At 50.0% G+C, this 20,818-nt stretch overlaps 1 protein-coding gene across 4 annotated transcripts in view; it reads right to left on the minus strand.

Annotated features, from left to right (window-relative positions):
* The window catches only part of ASXL2 (ASXL transcriptional regulator 2), a 182,684-nt gene that overhangs the window by 60,505 nt on the left and 101,361 nt on the right, over positions 1-20,818 (minus strand). Inside the window, exon 1 of one of the 4 annotated variants that reach the window (XM_014610488.3) lies at positions 4,066-4,470. The exons of the other annotated variants lie outside the window; for them this stretch is intronic. Coding sequence (XP_014465974.2) covers positions 4,066-4,102 — 37 coding nt within the window. The 5' untranslated portion in view covers positions 4,103-4,470. Of the gene's footprint in view, positions 1-4,065; positions 4,471-20,818 lie in introns of those variants that run through there. 4 annotated transcript variants of the gene reach the window in all.

The raw sequence follows: 20,818 nt of genomic DNA on the forward strand, positions 1-20,818 counted from the left end.
TCCAAATTCTGTGCACATTCAGCATGCGTCATAATGTGGGCATGTCCCACCAAACACATGCCAGGTGTCTGTGAAGATACCATTGCTCTTAAACATTAATAGTGCCTATTAGCTTTGCACTTGTAATTAATGTAATTTAATCAAACAAATGCGACTCAACTGTCCAGGGTGCAGGAGGCCTATGTCAAAAAAGACGGGAAGTCTGGCAAGCCCGAGGCACTCAGAAAATGAAACAGGTTGCCCCAAACAAGGACTACATGCCCAAACACTCTCACCAAGCAGTAGGAGCCTGTTCCTGCTTGACACTGTCACAAATACAAGCAGTTCTGCTGGTTGGGAACAGCCCGTCTGGAGAGGGTTGGATGTGAACAGCGCCACAGCTCATCGCACTCCCGTGCCCATCACCACGTGGCGGTTTCTCGCCTTGCCAATACAGGGCCTGATGCACCTCCCATCGATTTTGGAACCGCGTCCGATTTCTTGTTGATCTGATGCCATTTGTACTGGTGCGAGGAAGAAGCAGCTTCTGAAAACAGCAAGGTCAGTCTGGGATCATTCTTCGTCTGTGGGTCAGACGCCATCAGACCCAACTGGTTGTTACTCCGTGTGCTGACTCCTCAGAGGCCTGGGCCGTGTGCATGTGCCTCACAGACTCACCTGAAGGCAAGGAAGGTCCCATGGCAGGAGGAGTCGAGATTCACATGCACCATATGAAAATAAGGTGTCTGTTTTTTCATCTGCCCTGAACTCCCCCATGGTCTACTCTCTTCTGGCTTTGTGCTTCTTACAACATCCTCTCAACTGAGGTGTGAAAGGGGTGCTCTTCAGTGCCCGCTAGAGTTAATCTAATCACCTGGGGGCGATCTTGGAGAGACGCAGAGAATTCCCTCTTTCTGCAGCTTCCCTGCTACAATGGCAGCGCAGAGCACAACCCTGGACTGGACAGGAAGATTGTGCAGTAGGACCCCTATACAGAAGAGGATACAAGCAACCGCTCTGCCCTGTTGGGAAAAGGATGCACGTGCCATCGGCAGATCTTAAAATTCCCAATGGGAGAACCAGAGCAGAGAGCTGCCGTAGGAAGCGCCACCGGAAGGCCAACATGGGGCCGCTCCCACTGCTGCTCAGTTTAGCCCACACAGCTGCACTCGTGCAGGGAAGTTTCGGTTCCTCTTTGGTCTGGGACCTCAGCTCGCTGCCTCAGTTTATCGCGTCTCTGCTGCAGGTGGGGATTCCAGAACAGCAGGGCACAGGCAAGAAATGCTAAGCGTAGTGAACAGCATCTCCAGTTACTTAAATGCTGCTCCCAGCTAGCTGCACGCAGTTCACAAGTGCTCTTAGGGCAGGAGTGGGCAAACTACAGCCCGTGGGCCATATCTGGCACACCAACTGACCCTATCCAGTCCACCAAGCGCTGCCAGGAGCCTGGGGGAGGGCTGTGCCCTGTGCCCCTCCGTTCTACCGCAGCCGGGGTTAGGCTGAACCGCACAGCACGCTGACCCCTCAGCCCCATGCAGCCATCTCCTCACCACCTGCCTTCCTTCTGGCGCTGCGCAGTCCTGGCACTGTGGCTACCAGGAGCCAGGCACGCGTGGGATGGGTGAAAGATGCAGCGCCCCGAGTAGCCATCCTGCCTGCCCACCACAGTGCCCTGCCACGCCGCTGCTAGGAGAAGAGGCCATGCCGGCCGCGAAGGGGGCTTGTCCCAGGGCAGCTGCCCCCAGGTTTCCCAGTGCAGACTTGGTGCCTTTGGTCTGTAAACCCTTCAGGGCTTTGACCCATCCTTCTACGTAGCTAAAATGGCTTGCACAATTTGGGGCCGTTTATAGATACGTAAAATCACTACCAGACAGTTCTCACAAAATACTTGTTTTTTCACCCAACTGTCTTGCACGGAGCAGGAATGCTGTGGTAAAGTTGTTTTAGTAAAGCTTCATTACTGTTACACAATACACCACAGTGTTTTCCTAGCAGATGAGCAGGAATTAGATATCTCACTGATTTTATGAGACATTGGTCTAAATAAAGAACAACAGACAATCTTAGCTTGGTGTTTGTCATCTTACTTGCTAAATGGTTTAACGTGGTATTTGGAAGAGGGCTCACGCATATCCAGGAGTGAGGACTGGGCTGTACTGGGGAATGCTGACGTTGCCATTTGGTACTACTTTGTAGCAGGAACAACCTCAAGCAATAGGCGCTCATGTTTCCGTGGACTCTGATTTTTGATTTCCTGTGGGTACTTGGTACGGTCACTCAGGGCCAAGCCTACCCAGAAACCACTGGGGTTACTTTTGGGAGGGATTTGTTCTTCACTGCTCAGAGCCTGGCCCTTTAACTAGGGTTTTATTTGTTGGCACGTCCAGTTTTTCAGGCGTGTAGTTTGCAGTAACCAGAACGTAGAAGTTTGGGGGTTTCGGGCAGGTTTGAAACAAGCACACAAAATAACATGGATTAAAAACTGGGAGCAAAGATTTTCAAAACACAGTATTTCCACGTTCCATTTCAGCCTCACCATCTTTTTCACGTATAAATTAAGATTAATCAAAAGCAACGCTTTCCGCGCTATGCTTTGCTTTCAATGAATCAACACGATCCAACAGGACAGCATCCAGCTGCTCTACGGCCATGGTGGGGGTCTTGGCGTGCGCCTCTGCTCTGCTCTGCTCTGCCAGCTCGTGCGACCTCTGATGAAGGGCGAAGTCACTCCGGAGCCTGCTCACCAAGGAGCAGAAGCAGCACTAAACCTGTGACAGCCGCTATCCAGCCTGCACCCTCCTGCTTCAGCTCAAAGCAGCAGCTTGGAGCCCCTGGCAGGCACCATGCACACCCTCGTCCCCGTCAACTGGGCGCACGACTGAAGTGATCCTTGTAGGCCTCATCACGCGGGAGGCCAGGCCATCTGGACCTATCTGGGCAGATGTTTTCTCTCTAAAGGGACTCGTGCCCACTCGACGGGGACAGGGGCTGAGTACAAACAGCTCCTGCCTAACGTGTCTATGCACGCAAGCTGCGGGGCTCCTGCGTGGGTCTCGACCCCAGCGCAGGACTGTTACAACTGTTAAGCCACCTGTGGCCCCGTCCCCACTCGGTCCTACGCTGACTTACTGCAGACGTGCCGGCACCCAGAGTGCCTGAGGCGTGATTAGAAAAACCACTTCTGCGAAGTCTAACCACAAACACAACTTGCCTGGTCTGTTTAAGTTCACGTTAAGCCTCAGGCAGTTTCTGACTCGGGCTGTATTCGTTCTGCACGCTGCCATGGAGAATTTGAAGGCCATGTGATCACACGGAGGCGCAGAAAGAGCAACGGTTTACAGACACAGAGAAGGGCTTTCCCTCTCCACACCCTGCTGATTCGGCAGGGTCAGCCAAGGGCATCTGAAATCTCAGAAACGCAACAAAAGAGAAGTGCTTTGGCTGCTCCGAGACATGGAAGTGCACACGGTCCCATGCTAGAACCAGTTGCCTTTCACTTCCTTACAGCAGCTTACAAAGCTGGTTGTGGATCCTCCCCCCGCCACCCCTTTGCTGCTTTCTGGGTCCGATTCTACCCTGTGAAAGCCAACTGCTGTTTTACCAGCACGAGTAAAACCAGGTTTTACACACTTTTCCTTCCCAGACAAGTTAATCACCGGCTTTCCCAGGAAACCAGTGCTCAAGGGACCCTAGAACAACAAACTAGGTACAAACATCTCTTGTAACGCTGAGCAGAGAGCTGCTAGGACAAAGTCGCGAGGAGCCCATTGCTCGCAAGTTCCCTGCTGCAAAGACATGACCGTGAAATGGCAGCAAGCGTATCTGGAAATGAAACTTTCAAAGCGCAAGTTCCAGGGTGCTTCAAAACACACCGGCTTGGAAATGCCCGCCGACAAACAGTGGCTTGTGTCCAGAAAACCTTCCCTTGTGATCGTTGAATCAAAAGGAAGAAAGTTTGGCAGGCCGAAGAGAAGAGAGTCTCGACCCAGCCTCTCACTACCCTAGCAGACTCGAGGAGCCGAGCCCTCCAGCCCGCCCCCACCACGACGAGCCTCTCGGCAGCTGCCTGCTCCAGCAACTTCTTACCTCGGAAAGGAATTTCGTAAAGCTGATCCCTGATCATTGTCTCTCCTTGGGAAGGTTTGCAATCAATGCTGCTCGCTTACGCCCGCCCTCGAGCTCGCACAGATGTATGGTTTGCAATGTATGAGGTTTGTTTTTAAATTTTCTCCCCGGTGCTCCTGATTGGCTCGGTGCAGTGCCCATGTGGGTCTACAGATGCTGTGTTTCTATCCATTTCAAAATCAAAGTGTCAGTTTTGCTGCTGTCAGAGCTCTTTATTTTTGTACATATAAGGAAGTGGCTGCTGATGTTATCTGAACTTGCTTCCTGTTTTATAAGTATATGAGCAAAAATAATGTCGTGTTAAGCTAAATTGCAAAATTTCGGAGTCACGTCAAAGCCTCTGCAGCAGTAAGAAGTAAAAAGTCCCCAGCTCCTCTGCTCAGTGCCTAAGCCACTTTGCACTCGTGGCAGATCCTGCTTCGGTTCTGAGTTCTCCCAACACGAAGCCGGGCTCCACCAAGGCTCGCAAGAAAATAAGTGGTAAGCAGTGCTGGTCCCCCACCCAGATAACATGAAATTTAAGGGTGTCTTAAATCCATCCCACAGGGATGAAAGAAGGCCAGCTCCTGCTATTTCACCTGACAACCCCTGAATTGAAGCAACTGGACATCTGAGGAGGAAAGGAAGCTTGCGCTTTCGTACTGAAGCCCAGAGCACAGGGCGGGCGCTGGGGCAGACGGAGTCGAGTCACTCATTCCAGAGCGGATACTCCCAACCTGCACCCATGGAAGGGTTTTTAGGAGTGTTTACGGTGCTTGCTAAGCAGAGCAGACAAGCCCATCTACAGATAAGGCAGTCTTCTCCTTCCCTGCCACCTCCACAGGGCACTGCTGCGTTCCCCGAGACGCGCTTGAACGGCTACGAGGCACTGCAGGGTCCACGTCCACGTGCGGCTACTTCCCCCTTTCAGACACCGCTGGTTGCAGAGCGCTCACCAGGAACCAGGGCTGGGGGCAGGACATGGAGGAAGGAGAAGCTGCTTGTACTTTTGACTTCAGTTAGATATTTCACACTTAGGTTTTTATTGTCACCTGGTAATGGCAAAACACCACCGGCAGATCGAAGGCAAGGTGTCTGAGAGCTGCGAGAAGTGGGCTCAGTCCTAGAAAACTAGAGCAAAACCTCCTCCTGCCTGCGGGCTCTGCAGCCTGCCTCCCCATCTCTCAGACTGCAGGCTATCTGCGGCAAGGGCCATCTGCACGCCCCAGGCAACACGACAGAAGTGTACTCAGGCTGATTATTAACCATAGTTCTGTGATCTATAGGAGAACAGATTATCGAGAGCAGCCCAGCAAACACTGGGATTTGGAGACATTTCTTCCTGAGGTGTTACATAGATAGCCCTTTGCAAACGTTAATTGAGCCTCACAGCTGCTCCGAGAGCAAAGCATTTTCTTCGTTTTTCAAGGGATAAGGTGAAGCACTGCAGAAAGAAATCATGAGCTTGAAGTCTCAGAGACAGAGGTAGGAAGAGACGCCCAACTTGCAGTCCACTGTGCTACATACTGAGCATCAAAGAGCTGCAAATATCATAAAGGTTCCTCTTGCGGGGAAGCTGGGGGACGACACACGCATGTACATGCAATTTTAAAAACGAAACTTTTAACCACCATCCTTTTTAGTGCAGGCTGCTCTACTGCGGGATCCGCCCCAGCCTGGACCCCCCAGCCTTGCCGACAGGGCAGGACAACGGCATTCCCGTGCCCTAGCATCGTTTCTTTGGTCTTATCCTGCCTCTAGCACAGGAAAGCACTGCAGCATTGGTGTCTGTGGAAGGCGAGGCCAGAATAGCTTTGCTTTTCTTGCATGTAATTTCCACATGGTTTGCTGCTGCATTTCCAAAAGCGCGCAGACACAATGGGGCAGACACGGTCTGTAAAATATCCCATGGTAGATAGAAAGCGGTTTAAATCTGAATTTTTATGACACTCTATGCAGCATGAACATCAGCAGGGCGACAGTTTATCTGATCGAGTTACTAAACATAACCTCTCAGCAGGTTATGAAGTCTTTTTCTCTTTGAATGCAGCTCTGTGTGAAGTGCTCCCTCCTCCCTCCCTGACCGCAGGTCTGTCCAGGAACACGCCTGCCGGCGAGAACGCAAAAGCAATGCAAGCCGACGAGCTTCAGAGCAACAGGCACACGCACTGCAGCACGTCCAAACCACCTAACTGCAGACAAGTGATCTTATCTGGCTGGAGCCCCCGAAACTGCACGCTGCGTCTGGCAGGGCCCCCCAAATGGCGGTGCTGGGAAAGGAAAGGGGCGCTCTGACAGGTGGCTCTGTAAGCCCTAGCCTTGAGGCATGGCAATATGTGAAAAACAATAAAAGAAGAATAATAATGAGAGGAAGTATGAGCTCAGTGACCTAAAAACTACCTAAACAACCAGCAGAGCAAAAAGTAGGGAGGGAAAACCCCTGGTGTGGTTGTTAACTTCCTACAGATTATTACTGACACAGCAGGGTGCCAAATTATCACATTCAAGGGCAAACACAATCCCAGACAGGGCTGGCAGGGCCCATCCAGCCCAGGGACTCTCAAGCTTTTGAGCCCCAAGGTCTCCCCCATTAAACTCAACACCCCCATAACTTTGGTGGAGTGAGCAGCAGCTCCTTAAAAAAACCAGCGTGTTTCCTGCAGTGCTCACCTCCCTGCAGAGGGGCTGGGCAGCCGGCAGGAAGGGATGGGCCTGAGCCTGCACTCTGCAAAGGGTCTCGCAGCACCCCACCCTGCTGGAGAATCGCTGATCCAGCCAAATCCCCTGCTCAAGGCAGGATCAGCCCTGTCTGCACCAGCCAAGTGTTTGTCTAGCCTGCAAGCAAAGAGCACCAAGGGCAGAAACTCCCCAGCCTCTCCAGGCATCTCTTGCAGTGTTTCACCCCCTCAGACAGCACTTCCTAATCATCCGCCCACAATCCCCCCGTCCTAGGGGGACGGCAGAAGGTCCAAGTACCACTTAAGTCAGTTCTTGCACTCTCCCGCAAGCACAAGCTCATGTCACCGCTGTACATTTTGGTGTCCAATGCTCAGTGGGTGGAGGAGTATCAGCAGAAGAGACCGAGTTTGCCAGGGGGATGCTAATGCGTCAGCCTCGAGACTCAGTGCCAGACTCGACTCATCAACTGCTGCCCCCAGCGCCACCCTGAGCGGGCAAGGCTTGGACTCCCACTCCTGTCCAGAGAAATTCAGTTACCGTATTGAGCCAAAAACACAATGGCCCTGAATTTATTATATATGATAAATGATATATACTATAAACCATTATTAGAGATTAGAAATCTGTTATACACTTCCATGTCTACAATCTAATTATTGGAGGGTTATCTTAAGTCCTCTCCCTCCCCACAGCTACAGCGGGTGAGCAGTGGGGGGAGCAGACAGCAGGGTGGGAAGGGGGGAAAAAAAAAATCAAGCAGCTTGTGCCCTGCTGCCCGTCCCCCTCCACCACGTGGCCCCCCTGCGTGGCCACCCCTAGTGCCAGCTCTCCCTGCCGACTGTTCCCCTGTGCTGCTTGCCGCCCCCTTACCCTCCTGCTGTTCCAGCCCAGGGCATGGAGCAAATGGTTGCTCGGTCCCCAGCTTGGTCATGCAGCAGCTGTTGCGACTCCAGCAGCTCTGGCCGTGCCCTAGAGCCAGACCTGGGGCTGGAGCTCCTGCCAACATTGCCACTGCTGTGTGGCTGGGCAGGGGCTGGAGCAACCGTGTGCTCCGCATCCCAGACTGAAGGGGGACCAGAGCCATATTGGGGGAAGTGGCTGGGGGTGGGGGTGCAGCCCCAGCTCTGACCCTGACCCCAGGATGGCACTGGGGTTGGCGCTGCAGCAGCCACTTGCTCATACTGTAAGCCAGGACAAAGGGCTTCACCCCCGCCCATGTTAAATGAGGATAACACCTTGTCCTCGACTCAAGTAAACAGGGTCACTTCCAAGCAAAATTCAAAGCTGTCCATATGTTTAATACAAGAACAGCCTCTTCAGGTCAAGAGAAAGGGAAGGCCACAGCCCTCTCATAAGACCCCAAGCTACCTTCCTGTCCTCACTCATCCAGATTCTGCCCAAAAAGAGTATAGCCTTCTTCCTCCACCAACTCCAAAGTGACCATAAAGTCTCACCATGCAGTCTCAGATCTGTAGGTCAATTCAGAAGCCACACACATAGGTTTGAGTAGGGAAGTCTACGTAGCCTGCCGGTGGGACCGCACAAGGAAAACAGGCTATTCATTTTCATCATCAGATGAGAGACCAGGAATACTCAGCCTGCATGTACATGTACCTTTTCTCAAAGGATGCTGAAGTGCTTTGAAAACAAGTGAATTAATTTCACAGGCTTTCCCAGATTCATCAGCTCCGCTGATCTTGTTGGGCTGGAACACTGTTAGAAAGAAAGATCCCATTTGGATGGGTGCTCAGTGTCAGCTGGAGGACGCGCACCAGATCGGGGGGCCCAAAGAGCTCCACAGACGGGCAGGGAGAACCCTTCATCTGTACAACACAGCTGCAGACACTACAAGTCCCGGCATACAGTAATCCACCCTGTATCACCAGCCACCGCCAGCTCTGTGTTACAGCTGCTAAGTACAGTTCTAGGACCCCAGGCAAGTTACTGCCGCAGCCCAAGTGAGCAAATGAACCCCCCTTTTTGTGGGGCTAGCAATCACCATCAAGTCAATCAAATTAATTAGATACCTGCTAGCTGCAGCAGCCAGCCTTCCTGTTCCTGTCAAGCATAGAAACTCTTATTTTAATTGAAGACCTAAGTAGACTCAAGCCACTCGCTCAGTGATTTGTGTATGGTTTGATTTAATTGGATTCCTGCAGTGCACTCCCTACTGCTGTCCGCCCTCACGCACTGAAGCCGAACCATCATCTTTGCTACAGCACTATGATGGGATAGAAATTGGATTGCTCATTGCAGGTTGCATTTGCACTGCTGGCCGATTTCCTGCTTTGGTCTGAATGATGGTAACTGGTTACTTGCACAGCATATAGCTTCATTACCTGTGCATATCTTTCACAGGGCTTTGTTTGCTGCCTGCAATGTGCGTGCAGCTCCTTTGTGCCCCACAAAGCCAGGATTAGGAAACTACCTTTTTATTAAAAGCTGGAATCCCCATTAAAGCTGCATGCCCTTTCTAGTAAAACAAGAGAAGCTCTTCTGACAGCGCGTGCAGGTGAAATGACCCAATATCCACCACATCACAAAATGTATGCACGCAGGTCCAAAATTAAACCCTAACTTACTCCTGGACTTCTCCTCTGTCCACCACAGGCTGCACAGACTGACCAGCATCTGAACCACATTTCATTAGTGCTCATGCCTGCAACACAGAGCTGCTGACTGTTTACTCACCTGCAATTTTTTAAAGGTGCCAAGAACCCACAACTCCACCTGGCTTCACGGAGACCTGCTCAGTGCCTCTGCAAAACACACCTCCCGTGTCAAGGGTCGGGGACTCAAACTGCTGCATTTGGAATTGAAAGTCTCAGCCTCAGTGACTTGCCCCAGACTACAGAGCAAGTGGTCCCAGCCCTAGAACGTGATCTCACAAGCCCCGATTCTCTGTGCCCTACTCGAACCACATCAGCATCTCTCCTGTCAGCTATAAAGCAGAGCCAGTGATTAGAGCAGGCGCCTGGCAGACAGGACTCCCATGCACCAGATCTACACCTTTGACAGTGATTTGCCATGTAATCAATGGGAAAATTAAACTAGCCCATCTCTTCAGGTAGATATGAGGTTTCATTAATGCAGACTATATTATGCAATCTGCAGTACATCACGTATAATCACGCATCAGCCGATACATGTGCTTCAGTCGAGACACTGAAGCCAGAGGGCTGTGAAGACCCTGAAGGGTCTAAGACCCAAGGGTGAGTTCCTGGCCACTGAAGTAATGATAAACACCTGTTGTTTTCAGCTGGGCTGGGGTTTCATCCCAGGTACTTGGGAAACACACCTCTCGCCTCCTGCCACATCACAGCTGTTACAAATCAGCTGCTGGAACCTGCGTGGCAAACCACAGGTCCAGCACCAGCGTTTTGCTCGAAGAGGCCTGTTTTTCCCTGTTTGCTTCCTCTGGGAACCAGACAGAGCCTGACCCTACTACTTTTCCAGTATACAGCGAGTCAAGTTCATCTGTTCAGCCTCAGCCTTTGTTTCTTGCTATGCTGGCAAAGAGCACATACAACTGCTGTTTTAATCTGTGAAACTGAAGCGCACGGATGTCGTGACATTAGATACCCGAGATGAGAGAAACAGGTGGCTTTATTAAGTGTCTAAAAGTCAGTTCCTCCTTTACTCACCTGCCAAGCCCCAAATTCAGAATTCCATATTTCCTCTGCCTCAGCTGATGACATCAAATACCTAAAACAGAGAAGAGAGCAGCTTCCTCCATTGCTCCAGGCATCGTGATCTCATCAGCTCTCGCAGGGGAAACAATGAATCCTGGACTCGGGACTTGGCGGGTAATCAGAGGAGGAATTTATTTTCAAAATTATTTGACTACGACATATAGCTGGAGTTGTGATTTTTAATACCTCACGTGGGCAGTGTTAACAATTTAGAACCCGACACGTTTTTCAAAAGCCATGAAGTCCACTGCCCAGCAGTTTAAGACTCCTTTTGTCCACAGGCAAAAAGAAAAAAAAGACCCATCAAATTGTTGCTGTTCCTAACACAAGAGAAATCTCTTCTTGTTGTTCTTTGATCCGTGGCCCTCTCTTCTGAAGGAATAAATTAAGCAAATCCACTTCAAATAAAATCTGTTCCAGTCCTTTCTTTCCCTTTAATGCCAACTGTAATCCAATAAATTCTTTTTCTTTTATATAGTGAATTCAGAGAAGAGCAACAGATATTGCATTTGGAGGCATTTACTGTTGAGGAAAGATTAAATTAGCTAAATGAACTAGGCCAAGTATCTAGGAAGAATAACAGTTTACAAGCAATTGAAGGATGTTAAAATCCAGGAGGGAGAAGAATTATATGGAGTGGCACATAGCGATCTAACTGGGACCGATTATTTATTTTGTCACCCGTGGGTCTTAGACCCTTCAGGATCTTCACGGCCCTCTGGCTTCAGCAATGAAATCTTTTAGTTCGTGGAATCCTCTCTCAAGGGACGGAGGCCGTATCATGGGGGTGACTTAGAAAAGCACTAGCAAATACAAAAGAAAAAAGCACCTCTGTGCCAGCTTCGCTTAACTTCTTTCACTGCTACTCTACTGCCAGCAGCATGCCGCTGATAGCAGCAATGCTGGGAGCGCCCGTGCAGGGAGGACAAGTCCAGCTACCAAGCATTCTCGCCTGGGCTCTGAGCTGGTGTAGGAGACACTGCTACAGATGCCAGGGCTGGCCGCCGTTACCAGCTGGGCTGCAGTGCTAGGAGATCTTAAGAAAGATGCTAACAAACACAGACAAGCATGAGGCCACGCGTGGCAGGGCACTGCCCGGTTTGTGCTTGGCTGCTGGTTGGACTGCAGCGATCTCCCAAATGCCTGCCCATCCATCAGAACCCCCAAAAGTGCTGAGGCCCCACAAGCCCCCGGCCTACAGGCGATCCTGTTCTTCTCGCTGCTCTGTTAGTAATATTCTTCGTCGGCGTGGGCACAGAAGCAGGCACGTTTCAATCAACCTTGAGGAGGGAAAGAAGAAAAAAGGCAGCCGTGCCCCTGAACGATAGGTCTGATTCTTGAAGGGACTTAAAAACTCCAGTGTGGTGACTTGCCTTGGACTGATCCATCTACCAACCCCCCCGGACCTTTTTTGCTTAACACCAGCTTCTCCTCCTGCCTGGTGGTGACTGGCCAGATACGATTGCTGTCAAACTGACTCATGGTACAGCACAAGAATGCTACACCTCCCCCGGGTGATGGGCTGAAGACACTACTGCTTGTGCAGCACGTTGGAAAGGAAAAAGGAGAGAATGAAAGGGGTTAAGTATTATTTGTAGGCACCAGCCCCCAATCACTATTTCTCGGGTCACTATAAATTCATCTTACACAGTCATTTGGACAAAGGGGAATGCTGCTTTTCCATGCAGTGCTTGATAACCTTTAACACTTAAAACCAAACAGCAAGAACAATGCTAGAGAGCAATTCTTGCGAAAACCACTCTGAGTATCTGGCACATATCAGCTGTAGTGCTTTGCAACACTAACCTGGCAAATGCAGATAATCATCCCTGTTTCAGAAACCTGAGCAGGACCCAGGTGGTGCCCACGGCCCAGCAGGCAGAGAGGAACCAGCCAGAGTCCAGCTGGTCAGAACAGCTGCAGACACGGCCAAAGTAGGGACTTTTGGGCATCCAGAGAAATCTCCATAGCTACAAGCTGATTGGCTGCTTCCTCCAGGCCTTTCACCCAGCCTCATTACACACCTGCCCCTCTTACTCTTTACTTCCCTGGCTTTTCCCACCTGACTTCTCCTGCCTTCCCCTTTCTCTGCCTTTAGCATCACTAAAGTTGCAGCACTATTGTGATGCCTGCTACCACCTTCTGTTGGTGTATGCTCTTTCCCACTCCACTGTCTCATCTACGTAGATGGTAAGCTCTTTAGCACAGGGACTCTGCATAATTAGGGTCTGGCACAATGAAGCCCCATTCCTGGTTGCCCAGTAGGCACTACTGTAATAAATGTAACTAATTAAGAGAAAGGGGAAACAAGGCACAGAGATGAGCAAGCCGCCTAGCACTGCTGGTGTTTGATTCCTAGCGCTGACACATCGTATGCCAGATGCTTAGTCCAAGATCTCTGGATTGCATCTAAGTAAACTCAGTGGGGGACAACAACAAGGGTCTGAAGCCTTGTGCCACACGCACTGCCCTTCCAGGGGAGAGTCACGATCGCTGCACTAACTGCATCCGTCACAAAGGCAGATGGACGTGGGAGGGACTGCAGCGCCAGCCACTGCGAGTCATACCCAGGACAGGAGGCAGGGCCTTTTCCACTGTGGACACATGATGCTGGGATTCTGCTTGGTGGTTTTAGGCACCAACAGCATCACTGGAGACTTCAGACACGGTTTGTGGGCATCAGGCAAGGGCGATTCCCCACTTGCCCCTTCTATCATGCTCTCTGGATGCCTATCTAAACCATCAACCTTGCAGTCCATTTGATTTACGTTTAAGGCACCCAGAGGCCTTTGGGTATGTGACACCAACAATTATCTACATCCATGTGACTGACTGACCGTAAACCACTTATCACTGCACGCATTTGCTTGATCTAGGTCCTTGACCCCATCAGTCACTGCCAGCTCACAGAAGCCTCTTCAGGATTACTTCATGCATTTCCCAATCACTGCTTCAGTCTGCAGAGGCTGTACACTTTGGAGGGGAAAGCAGATATTGGAGAAGTCTGTGAAACTGCTGTGGTCAGACGCAATCCAATTTCTTCAGAAGTTCTTCATTCACAGGCCAGTCAGTAAGAGACAAATGCTTCCATTATTCCTGTTGAAGGCAGCTGCCTAAGGAGCTTGCAGCCAGTTCTGCGATGCTTTGTTAGCTGGTACTCAGCTGTGGCTGCGCCCTGAAACGTGCAATGAGAAAAAAACAGGGGGAGGACTTGTGCCCTTCTTTGCTTTTTTATTTTGTCTGAAGGCCTGAGAGGTTTCTTATTTCCACACTAAGTCTTCTGTAGCTCAGTATCCCTGGAAAATTAAAGAAACACTACCAAACAACAAGTAAAAATTGAGCAGCTGAACATACAGAACAAAAAGTCACATATGCAATATAAGAAAATTCGCACAGGAGCCCCAGGAGAGTTCCTATCACATCAACTGGCAGCGTTACGTCAGGCCCCTCAGCAGGGACCGAGACACCTTGAGAAACCTAATGCATGGTTCGGGCCACCTCTTTCCTCCGCCTCCCTTTCTGTCCCCAAACGCGCTGGTCCCCATTCCGACTGCCGACCTAGCCAGGACTGGTGGCTCCCACCAGACTTCGCACACAATACTCAGGCTATCTGGGCTCCCCAGGAAAGCGGGCGCTGAAAACCAGTTCTGCAGCTGCTACGCACGCTGTGCATGCCCATGTGAGCACACAGTGGAGGGAAAGCCTGAACTGCTATGTCTGGTTGTCCTTGGTCCGTGAAACTGAACCCCAAAATCACATCCGGGCAGGATGAAGCAAGACAACCGTCTGCAGAAGCGAGGCCAGAACGGGGTACTTGTCTACTGGAGCTCGTCTGACACCTCTGTTTCTAAGACACGGTTGATCACCTCTCTGTTCTCTTAGGGGCACTGTGCTTTAGGAAGTCATAGGGACTTTTACCAGCTGCCCTCCTGTCTGGCTACTTTTGGTCAAACAAACAAAATAAAAACCCCAATGATCCATCAAACAGAGACCTACACGTATTTACAAGAGAAACCTGAGTGACAGGAAAGAACCACTGCAATCAATGCAAGGCTAGAAGGGACCTCAAAAGGGACCTCATCTAGTCCACCCCCCTGCAGGGAGGCAGCCACGGCCGTCTAACCTGCTGTAAACCCCTCCACGGAGGAGAGTCCACCACCTCCCCAGGTAGCCTGTTTCAGTATTTCACTATCCTTAAAGTTTTCCTCAAATATGTAAGCATCATCTCTGAAGTGGAGAGGAATCGCACACGACTGTCTCTGAAAGAGCCCTTTACCTGTTAGAGCATTAATCACGTGGCGCAGAACCTGGCCCAGGACCCACTGGAAACTCCTCCAGCGACCCAGTCATTAAACCCAGTTTTTCAGCCATTTGTGCACCCACCTCCATCTAAACCGTATCCCCCCACTTTGCTGATGCAGATGTCATGTGGGACTGTGGCAAAAGCCATACTAGAAGCCAAGATGTATCACTTCCACTGCCGCCTCCTATCCGCTAGGCCAGATTTCTGTCAGAGAAGGAAATTAGATTGGTTCAACATAATTTCTTCTTGACAATTCCATCTGGCTGGTTTTTATCACCTTACTGTCCTCTAAGGTGTTCATACCCTGATTATTTGAAGAATGACACTGATAACGAGGAAAGAGATCTCTCTGCCACATGCACGCTTGCCCTGATCTCCCACTTGGCCAATTATTTGCAGAGTAACTGCTAAGGGGAAAAAAGCAAAATGATAAGACATTTGAGGAAAAGGCAGCAGATTGAAACATCCCCTCCACCAGCTCCGTTCCTCAGGCCCCAGGACTGCACCAACAGGCAATGTCTGCCACAAGCATGTTGTGCTACTCTCCCCAGGGCTGAAGATCTCAGCTCTTTTCCAGATCCTGATCTCCTACGTTGTGGCAGCAATGGAAGGATCCCAGTTACGCGGATCATCAGGTGTAGGGCTACTCTGGGCAAGGTTACGAGACAGTGCCCAATACCAATACATGCCTGGAGCCTTGTTTAAAGTAGGACTCCACTCCCAGCCTTCTTGTCACCATCTCTGAAGATGAACTGGGGGTAGCAACAATTTGGGATACTAGCCAAAGTTTTACAGTCGACCTAGCAGTCCCGAAGAGGTAACCTGTGGAGTGGCAGAACCAGCAGCGTTGCTGGACGTGTCAGTGGGAATGCTAATATTCAGATCTCTGAAATGCAGGGGTTGAAAATAAGTCATCATTGTTGTCTTCCCCAGTTCACATTTCACAGGCGGGCAGGCTGGTTGTGTGTGCGCACAAAAATTGGTCTACCACTTTGCTTTGAAAACATAGCCCTACGGATTTCAGATCTACGCACACCAGCAGTGTCAAAGATACAGCCTGTGGACCAGATGTGGCAGATGTTGAGAATCTGATTTTAGAGGCAGGAAGACAAGGTTTCACTTTAGTTCCAGTAACACCAGAAGCCAAATACATTGTATATTCTATACCTCTCTACAGCCACAGAGCCACATCATCTGCCTTCAGTGCTGGCCCTGGGTCTCGAGCGGACCCACACATGGCACATGCCAGACCAGCCCTGCACACGGAGCTCGGGACATGTGCCGCTTCTAGTGCCCACTCCAGGAACCATGCTGCCCACAGCACCCACACCGGGCTGGGTCCAGGACCCTGCCTCTGCCTGGTCCAGGACACAAAGTGCACATGGCACCTGCTCCAGCCAGTCCAGGGCAGGCCCTGTACGCAGTCCGGGTCCTGGAGAAGATATAGCGAGTGGCACAGTCCCAGCACAACCAGAGCAGGCACTGGATCCGGCATGCAGGGGGTGGGGGTCTGCGGGGTCATGCACAGTGTTACAGACGTACAAAGACCTACCAAAGATCCCTCAGGACAGGGTGGTTAACATACTCAGAACATCAGCTATGAAGCAACAGTGGGCTGAAGTTTTTGAAGTCACAGTATTTCAATCAAAATGCTGCTCTGTTTAAATGCAGAGCTTTACCAAGAGACAGAAAAGATTCAAGAGCTCTGGAACAAGAAGGAAACATTATGTTGTGAGTCCTTAAGACAGAAATGGTTAAAAATCCCTGTTTCAACATATGCACCACAGGTTCAGTTTTGTGGGACAGACAGAGACATTTCATACCAGACAGTAGCTGTCTGCAAGAGAGAAGCCATTTCATAACAATCGAGTCCTGCAGAGAAAAACCACTGCCCTACACACACAACTTCTTCATTGTTTTTTTAACCATGTCAGAAGCCCAGGAGCACCGCCTATGCTCTCCATCTTTGCTTTGAAAAGCGTCTGCTACCTCCCACTAAGCTTAGGCTTGGGGTTGCAGCACGAAGAAGTGCTCCCACATCAGGAAGCTACTTTAGTCTAAATGGCATCCTATGGCTGGAGTCTGGCAGCTGCAAAGGCAAGCAAGCCAGATCCAAGTAAAAACTGGGGAAAAAAATAATAAAAGTCCAGCTCCAGTTTGGATCAGGAGGCTGAGAGTATGGTTAGATGAAGTACTAGCACATCCCGAAGACCGTGTAAGGACTTCTTACAAGATAAGCCTTGTAGACCCTGCTGCAAGGCAAAAGGAAACCAAGTAAGGAAGCAATCTTACTCAAGGCTGAGACGGCATTTCCCAGTCCAGCTGCCCTTGAGATGTGGATGTTGAAGGTGGCCTACATTTATTAGTGTCTGGGAGAAAACAAAGCCTCTTTTTAGGCTGCAAATGCGGCAGATGTTGAGAATCTGATTTTAGAGGCAGGAAGACAAGGTTTCACTTTAGTTCCAGTAACACCAGAACCCAAATACACTGTATATTCTATACCTCTCTGCAGATTTAGCTGGTGTCCTCTAAAGGAACGAGAAACAACAGATCTACTGGTGTACACACTGCTTAGGGGAGCTGATGAGGGAAGAAGTCATTAACTGCCTCTTGCACTGGGTTTTCCACTCAGAACAGTATGGGTATCCTGCCCTGAGTCACCTCCTCAGTGACTCCAGGCCTGGGCAGATAACATGAGCATTCCTCCACTGATATCATTATATCATTTTGTACACTGATATAAATTACATCAAAATCCAGAGAGGACAGGCACGCAGCTATCCTGGGATGGCTATCTATGCAGAGGGCTACTACGATGGTTACTGTGGTATAAACTGTGGAGAGATGGACCTGAGCCTGGAGTAAATTAACATGGCTAGCATTTTTGCCCATGTCTCGTCGGGGATAATTCTACACCAGGTTCAAGTCATACCAGGTTAGGCGTTTGCATTTTCCATCAGTGTAGAAGTCCACTGCACCAGTGCAAACATGAACTCTGTCCACACTTCCAGCATAACGTACAAGGGCAGCCACAGTAGATCATGGGAAAGGAGGACTGGAAGGGACATCGAGCCCAGCCCCCTGACTAAACCACTCCAGCCAATGTCTGTTCAACCTTCTCTTGAACATTTCCAGGGACGGAGATTTCACAACGTCTCTAGGGAGCCTGTTCCAATCCTCGACCACCCTCAGAGTCAGTAAATTCTTCCTAATCTCCAACCTAAACTTCCTGTCAAGACAACCCAGGATGCTGTTGGCTGTTTTCGCAGCAAGGGCACACTGTTGTCTCCTACGCAGCGTAGAGTCCCAGGCCCTCCTCTGCAGTAGCGCAGCCCAGCCGGTAGGGCCGGTCTGGGTCAATCCAAACCCAGGGCCAGCACAAGGGGCTGGACGACAGGACTCTGCAGGCTGGATGTGGCCTGCAGGCCATGAGTCTGATACGGCATGTCTTCATGACTCCACATTCCACGTTTTTCAGGGCCTGGGCGATGCCTCTTCCACCTGCCTCCCGCTGAAGCGTGAAGCAAGCACTCCCTTGGGCGCAGTCATCCCTGGTTTCTGGCTCCTGTTCCTAATGTTGATCAGGAATTGATTTGATAGGCTTTAATGCAAAAAGGGTAAGCACTCGGAGAATCCAGAGCGCCAGAGGAATCCCTTATCCCAAGGAATACTCTCCTCACTGGGTACAGAGCCAAGCTCCCTCTTGCCGGCTGCTCTTCTTTTGGCCCCATGAATCTTGCACCCATGGCTGCCCAGTGAGTCAGGTTAAACAGGAGAGGAGGAGAGGGCCTCTAGCCTAGCCCAACCCGTGCCTTGGTGAGCAGGTCACTTTCTTTGGAAGTGGGAGATATGGATCCAATCCACCACCCAGCTGGGGAGGGCCCACAACCCGGATTGCCGCCTTCTTGGACCAGTGCCCGAAATTCCTACGCAACCAGGCAAAAAAGGTGGCTGGACTGTTGTTGTCCTCCTGTTTTCAGGCATACCTGGAAAATGCTTAATGAAGCAGGCCCTTCACAGGACTAGGTGCAGGGACCTCAAGTCTGTGAATCCCAGACAGCCTGAGGCAGGATCCAGACAGCAACACTCGCAGCACATTCAAAACGGTGGACACGCTGAGCGTGCACAGCCATGCTTATGGTCCATTCCCACTACATGCCGCAACAAAAAGATTGTCACTGGAACGCCCAGGATCTCCGGTGCACACACAGGTTTACACTGACCTGCACGTCGGAGAAGAGACAAGGACATTCTCATTACAAAGGACTTTGCTCAAGGGAACAGCTGTGGGGCAAATGCCAGTGGGAGATGAAAGGAAGATGCCGCCCGACCCACGCTGCATAGTTTCTCACTACTCCTCATGGACTGGAAGCTTCTCAAGGAGAGGACTACTCCTCTCCTGACTTGTGATGCAACCACAAGCAGCTAATACTTCTCTCCCTCCCCATCTCGCACACACAGACACACACTTTGCAGCAGGATCACGCTGCAAGGAAAGCAGACACTCTACATTTCATCACAACTACTTGCCACAAAATTGTATTTTGTTGAATACACAAGCTCCCATGATTCTCAAAACACTCAAAGCTATGCGGACATTACCCTTATGCCGAAGATCCAGACTCTATCCTGCAAAAAGTGGGATATATTCCACAGGAGCCAAACAAAAGTTAGCAAAGCGCCAGTCACTGCACTAATACTGAAAGTAGTCACCGTGGCTTTTCCATAAGCTGGTCTGGGTTGGTTAACTTTGCTGACCCATTTCATTTTCTGAACACGCACAGCACACGTCCCAGCCTATCAGCTCTCGACTGAGGAAACCACAAGCCTGGAACAAAGGCTGCAACAACTTTCACAAACCAAACAACGCAGATATGCCACCAAATGTCCCGGGGTCTCAAACGCACTCATGGGTGGTAGATCGCATGGCATACGTGAGAAAACGAGTCTTAACTAAGTTGCGTATAACATGGGTGGGGGAAAAAGAAAAAAATACAAGCAGCAATGAAACCATGACATTCTGTATAAAAAGGTTAAAAGCTATTTAAAAAAAAATCCTTGCTTGTGTTTCTAATACCATCACAGGCTGTTAAAACTGAAACACAATTTTTTCTAAATCCTATCGGTTTTCTTTCTGCACGTCTCACAGCTTTGGATAAAGCACGCCGGGAAGCAGCAGTGCGGAGCAACAAGCACAGACTCCATGGTTCTCTGTCACTTTGGCCAGCTGGCCCGCATGGCTGGCTGGGGTCAGCGTGGATCACTGCTCCTGTCTGGCTAAGAAATGCACACACAGATCGTTTGTGTTAAATATCCCATGGCTTTTACTACCCGTTCCCTCCTCCCCTCCCACACAACCCCCAAACTTCTTAGGTCTTTTAGACTGCAAATTCCTTGGGCCAGGGGCTGTCGTTCACCAGCTGCTCGTAACCAACTGCCACAAAGGGGCACGGAGCTGGCTGAGCGCTCTAGCCACTCCCATAATATAAAAATGTGAAATACTACGCTGTGACATCAGAGCCACAATATAGATAATATACTATATAAATGCTAAGAATTACTCTTCACAGCATGCTAGGTTTTAAACTGTCCCTGTCCAATTTCTACATACAGGCACAATGCTGGAGATGTAGCCAATGTGGAGAAATGTTCTTGTTTAAAAATTAAACTAAAATATTTCTATTCATCCTAGGATTTATAAAACTTTAATTGCACTACAGAAAGCCTTTCACCACTGCTGATTTTCAGCATTTTATAGTGCTTTATATGCTCAAAGCTCTTAACTGTTGTTGCTGTTTGCACTGTGTATGTGCCCAGAGACTCTGCATGTGCACAACACTGTACAGACACGGAGCAGAAACAGGCTTTGCCCCCAAAGAGTTTAACAGTCTAAAGGGTTACTCCTCAAATCTGAGGTAGGCTGTCATTAATCCTATTGTAGAGATGGGGAAATCGAGGCAGACAAAACAATACAGTGAATCTTCTAAGTCAGAAATGAAGAAACCCAGAGTGACTGACTCCCTTCCAAGCTTTTTGAAAGGAGTGCCACAAATTAGTAGGG

Source organism: Alligator mississippiensis, chromosome 1 (genome assembly GCF_030867095.1).
Source record: "Alligator mississippiensis isolate rAllMis1 chromosome 1, rAllMis1, whole genome shotgun sequence".
NCBI lineage: Eukaryota > Metazoa > Chordata > Crocodylia > Alligatoridae > Alligator > Alligator mississippiensis.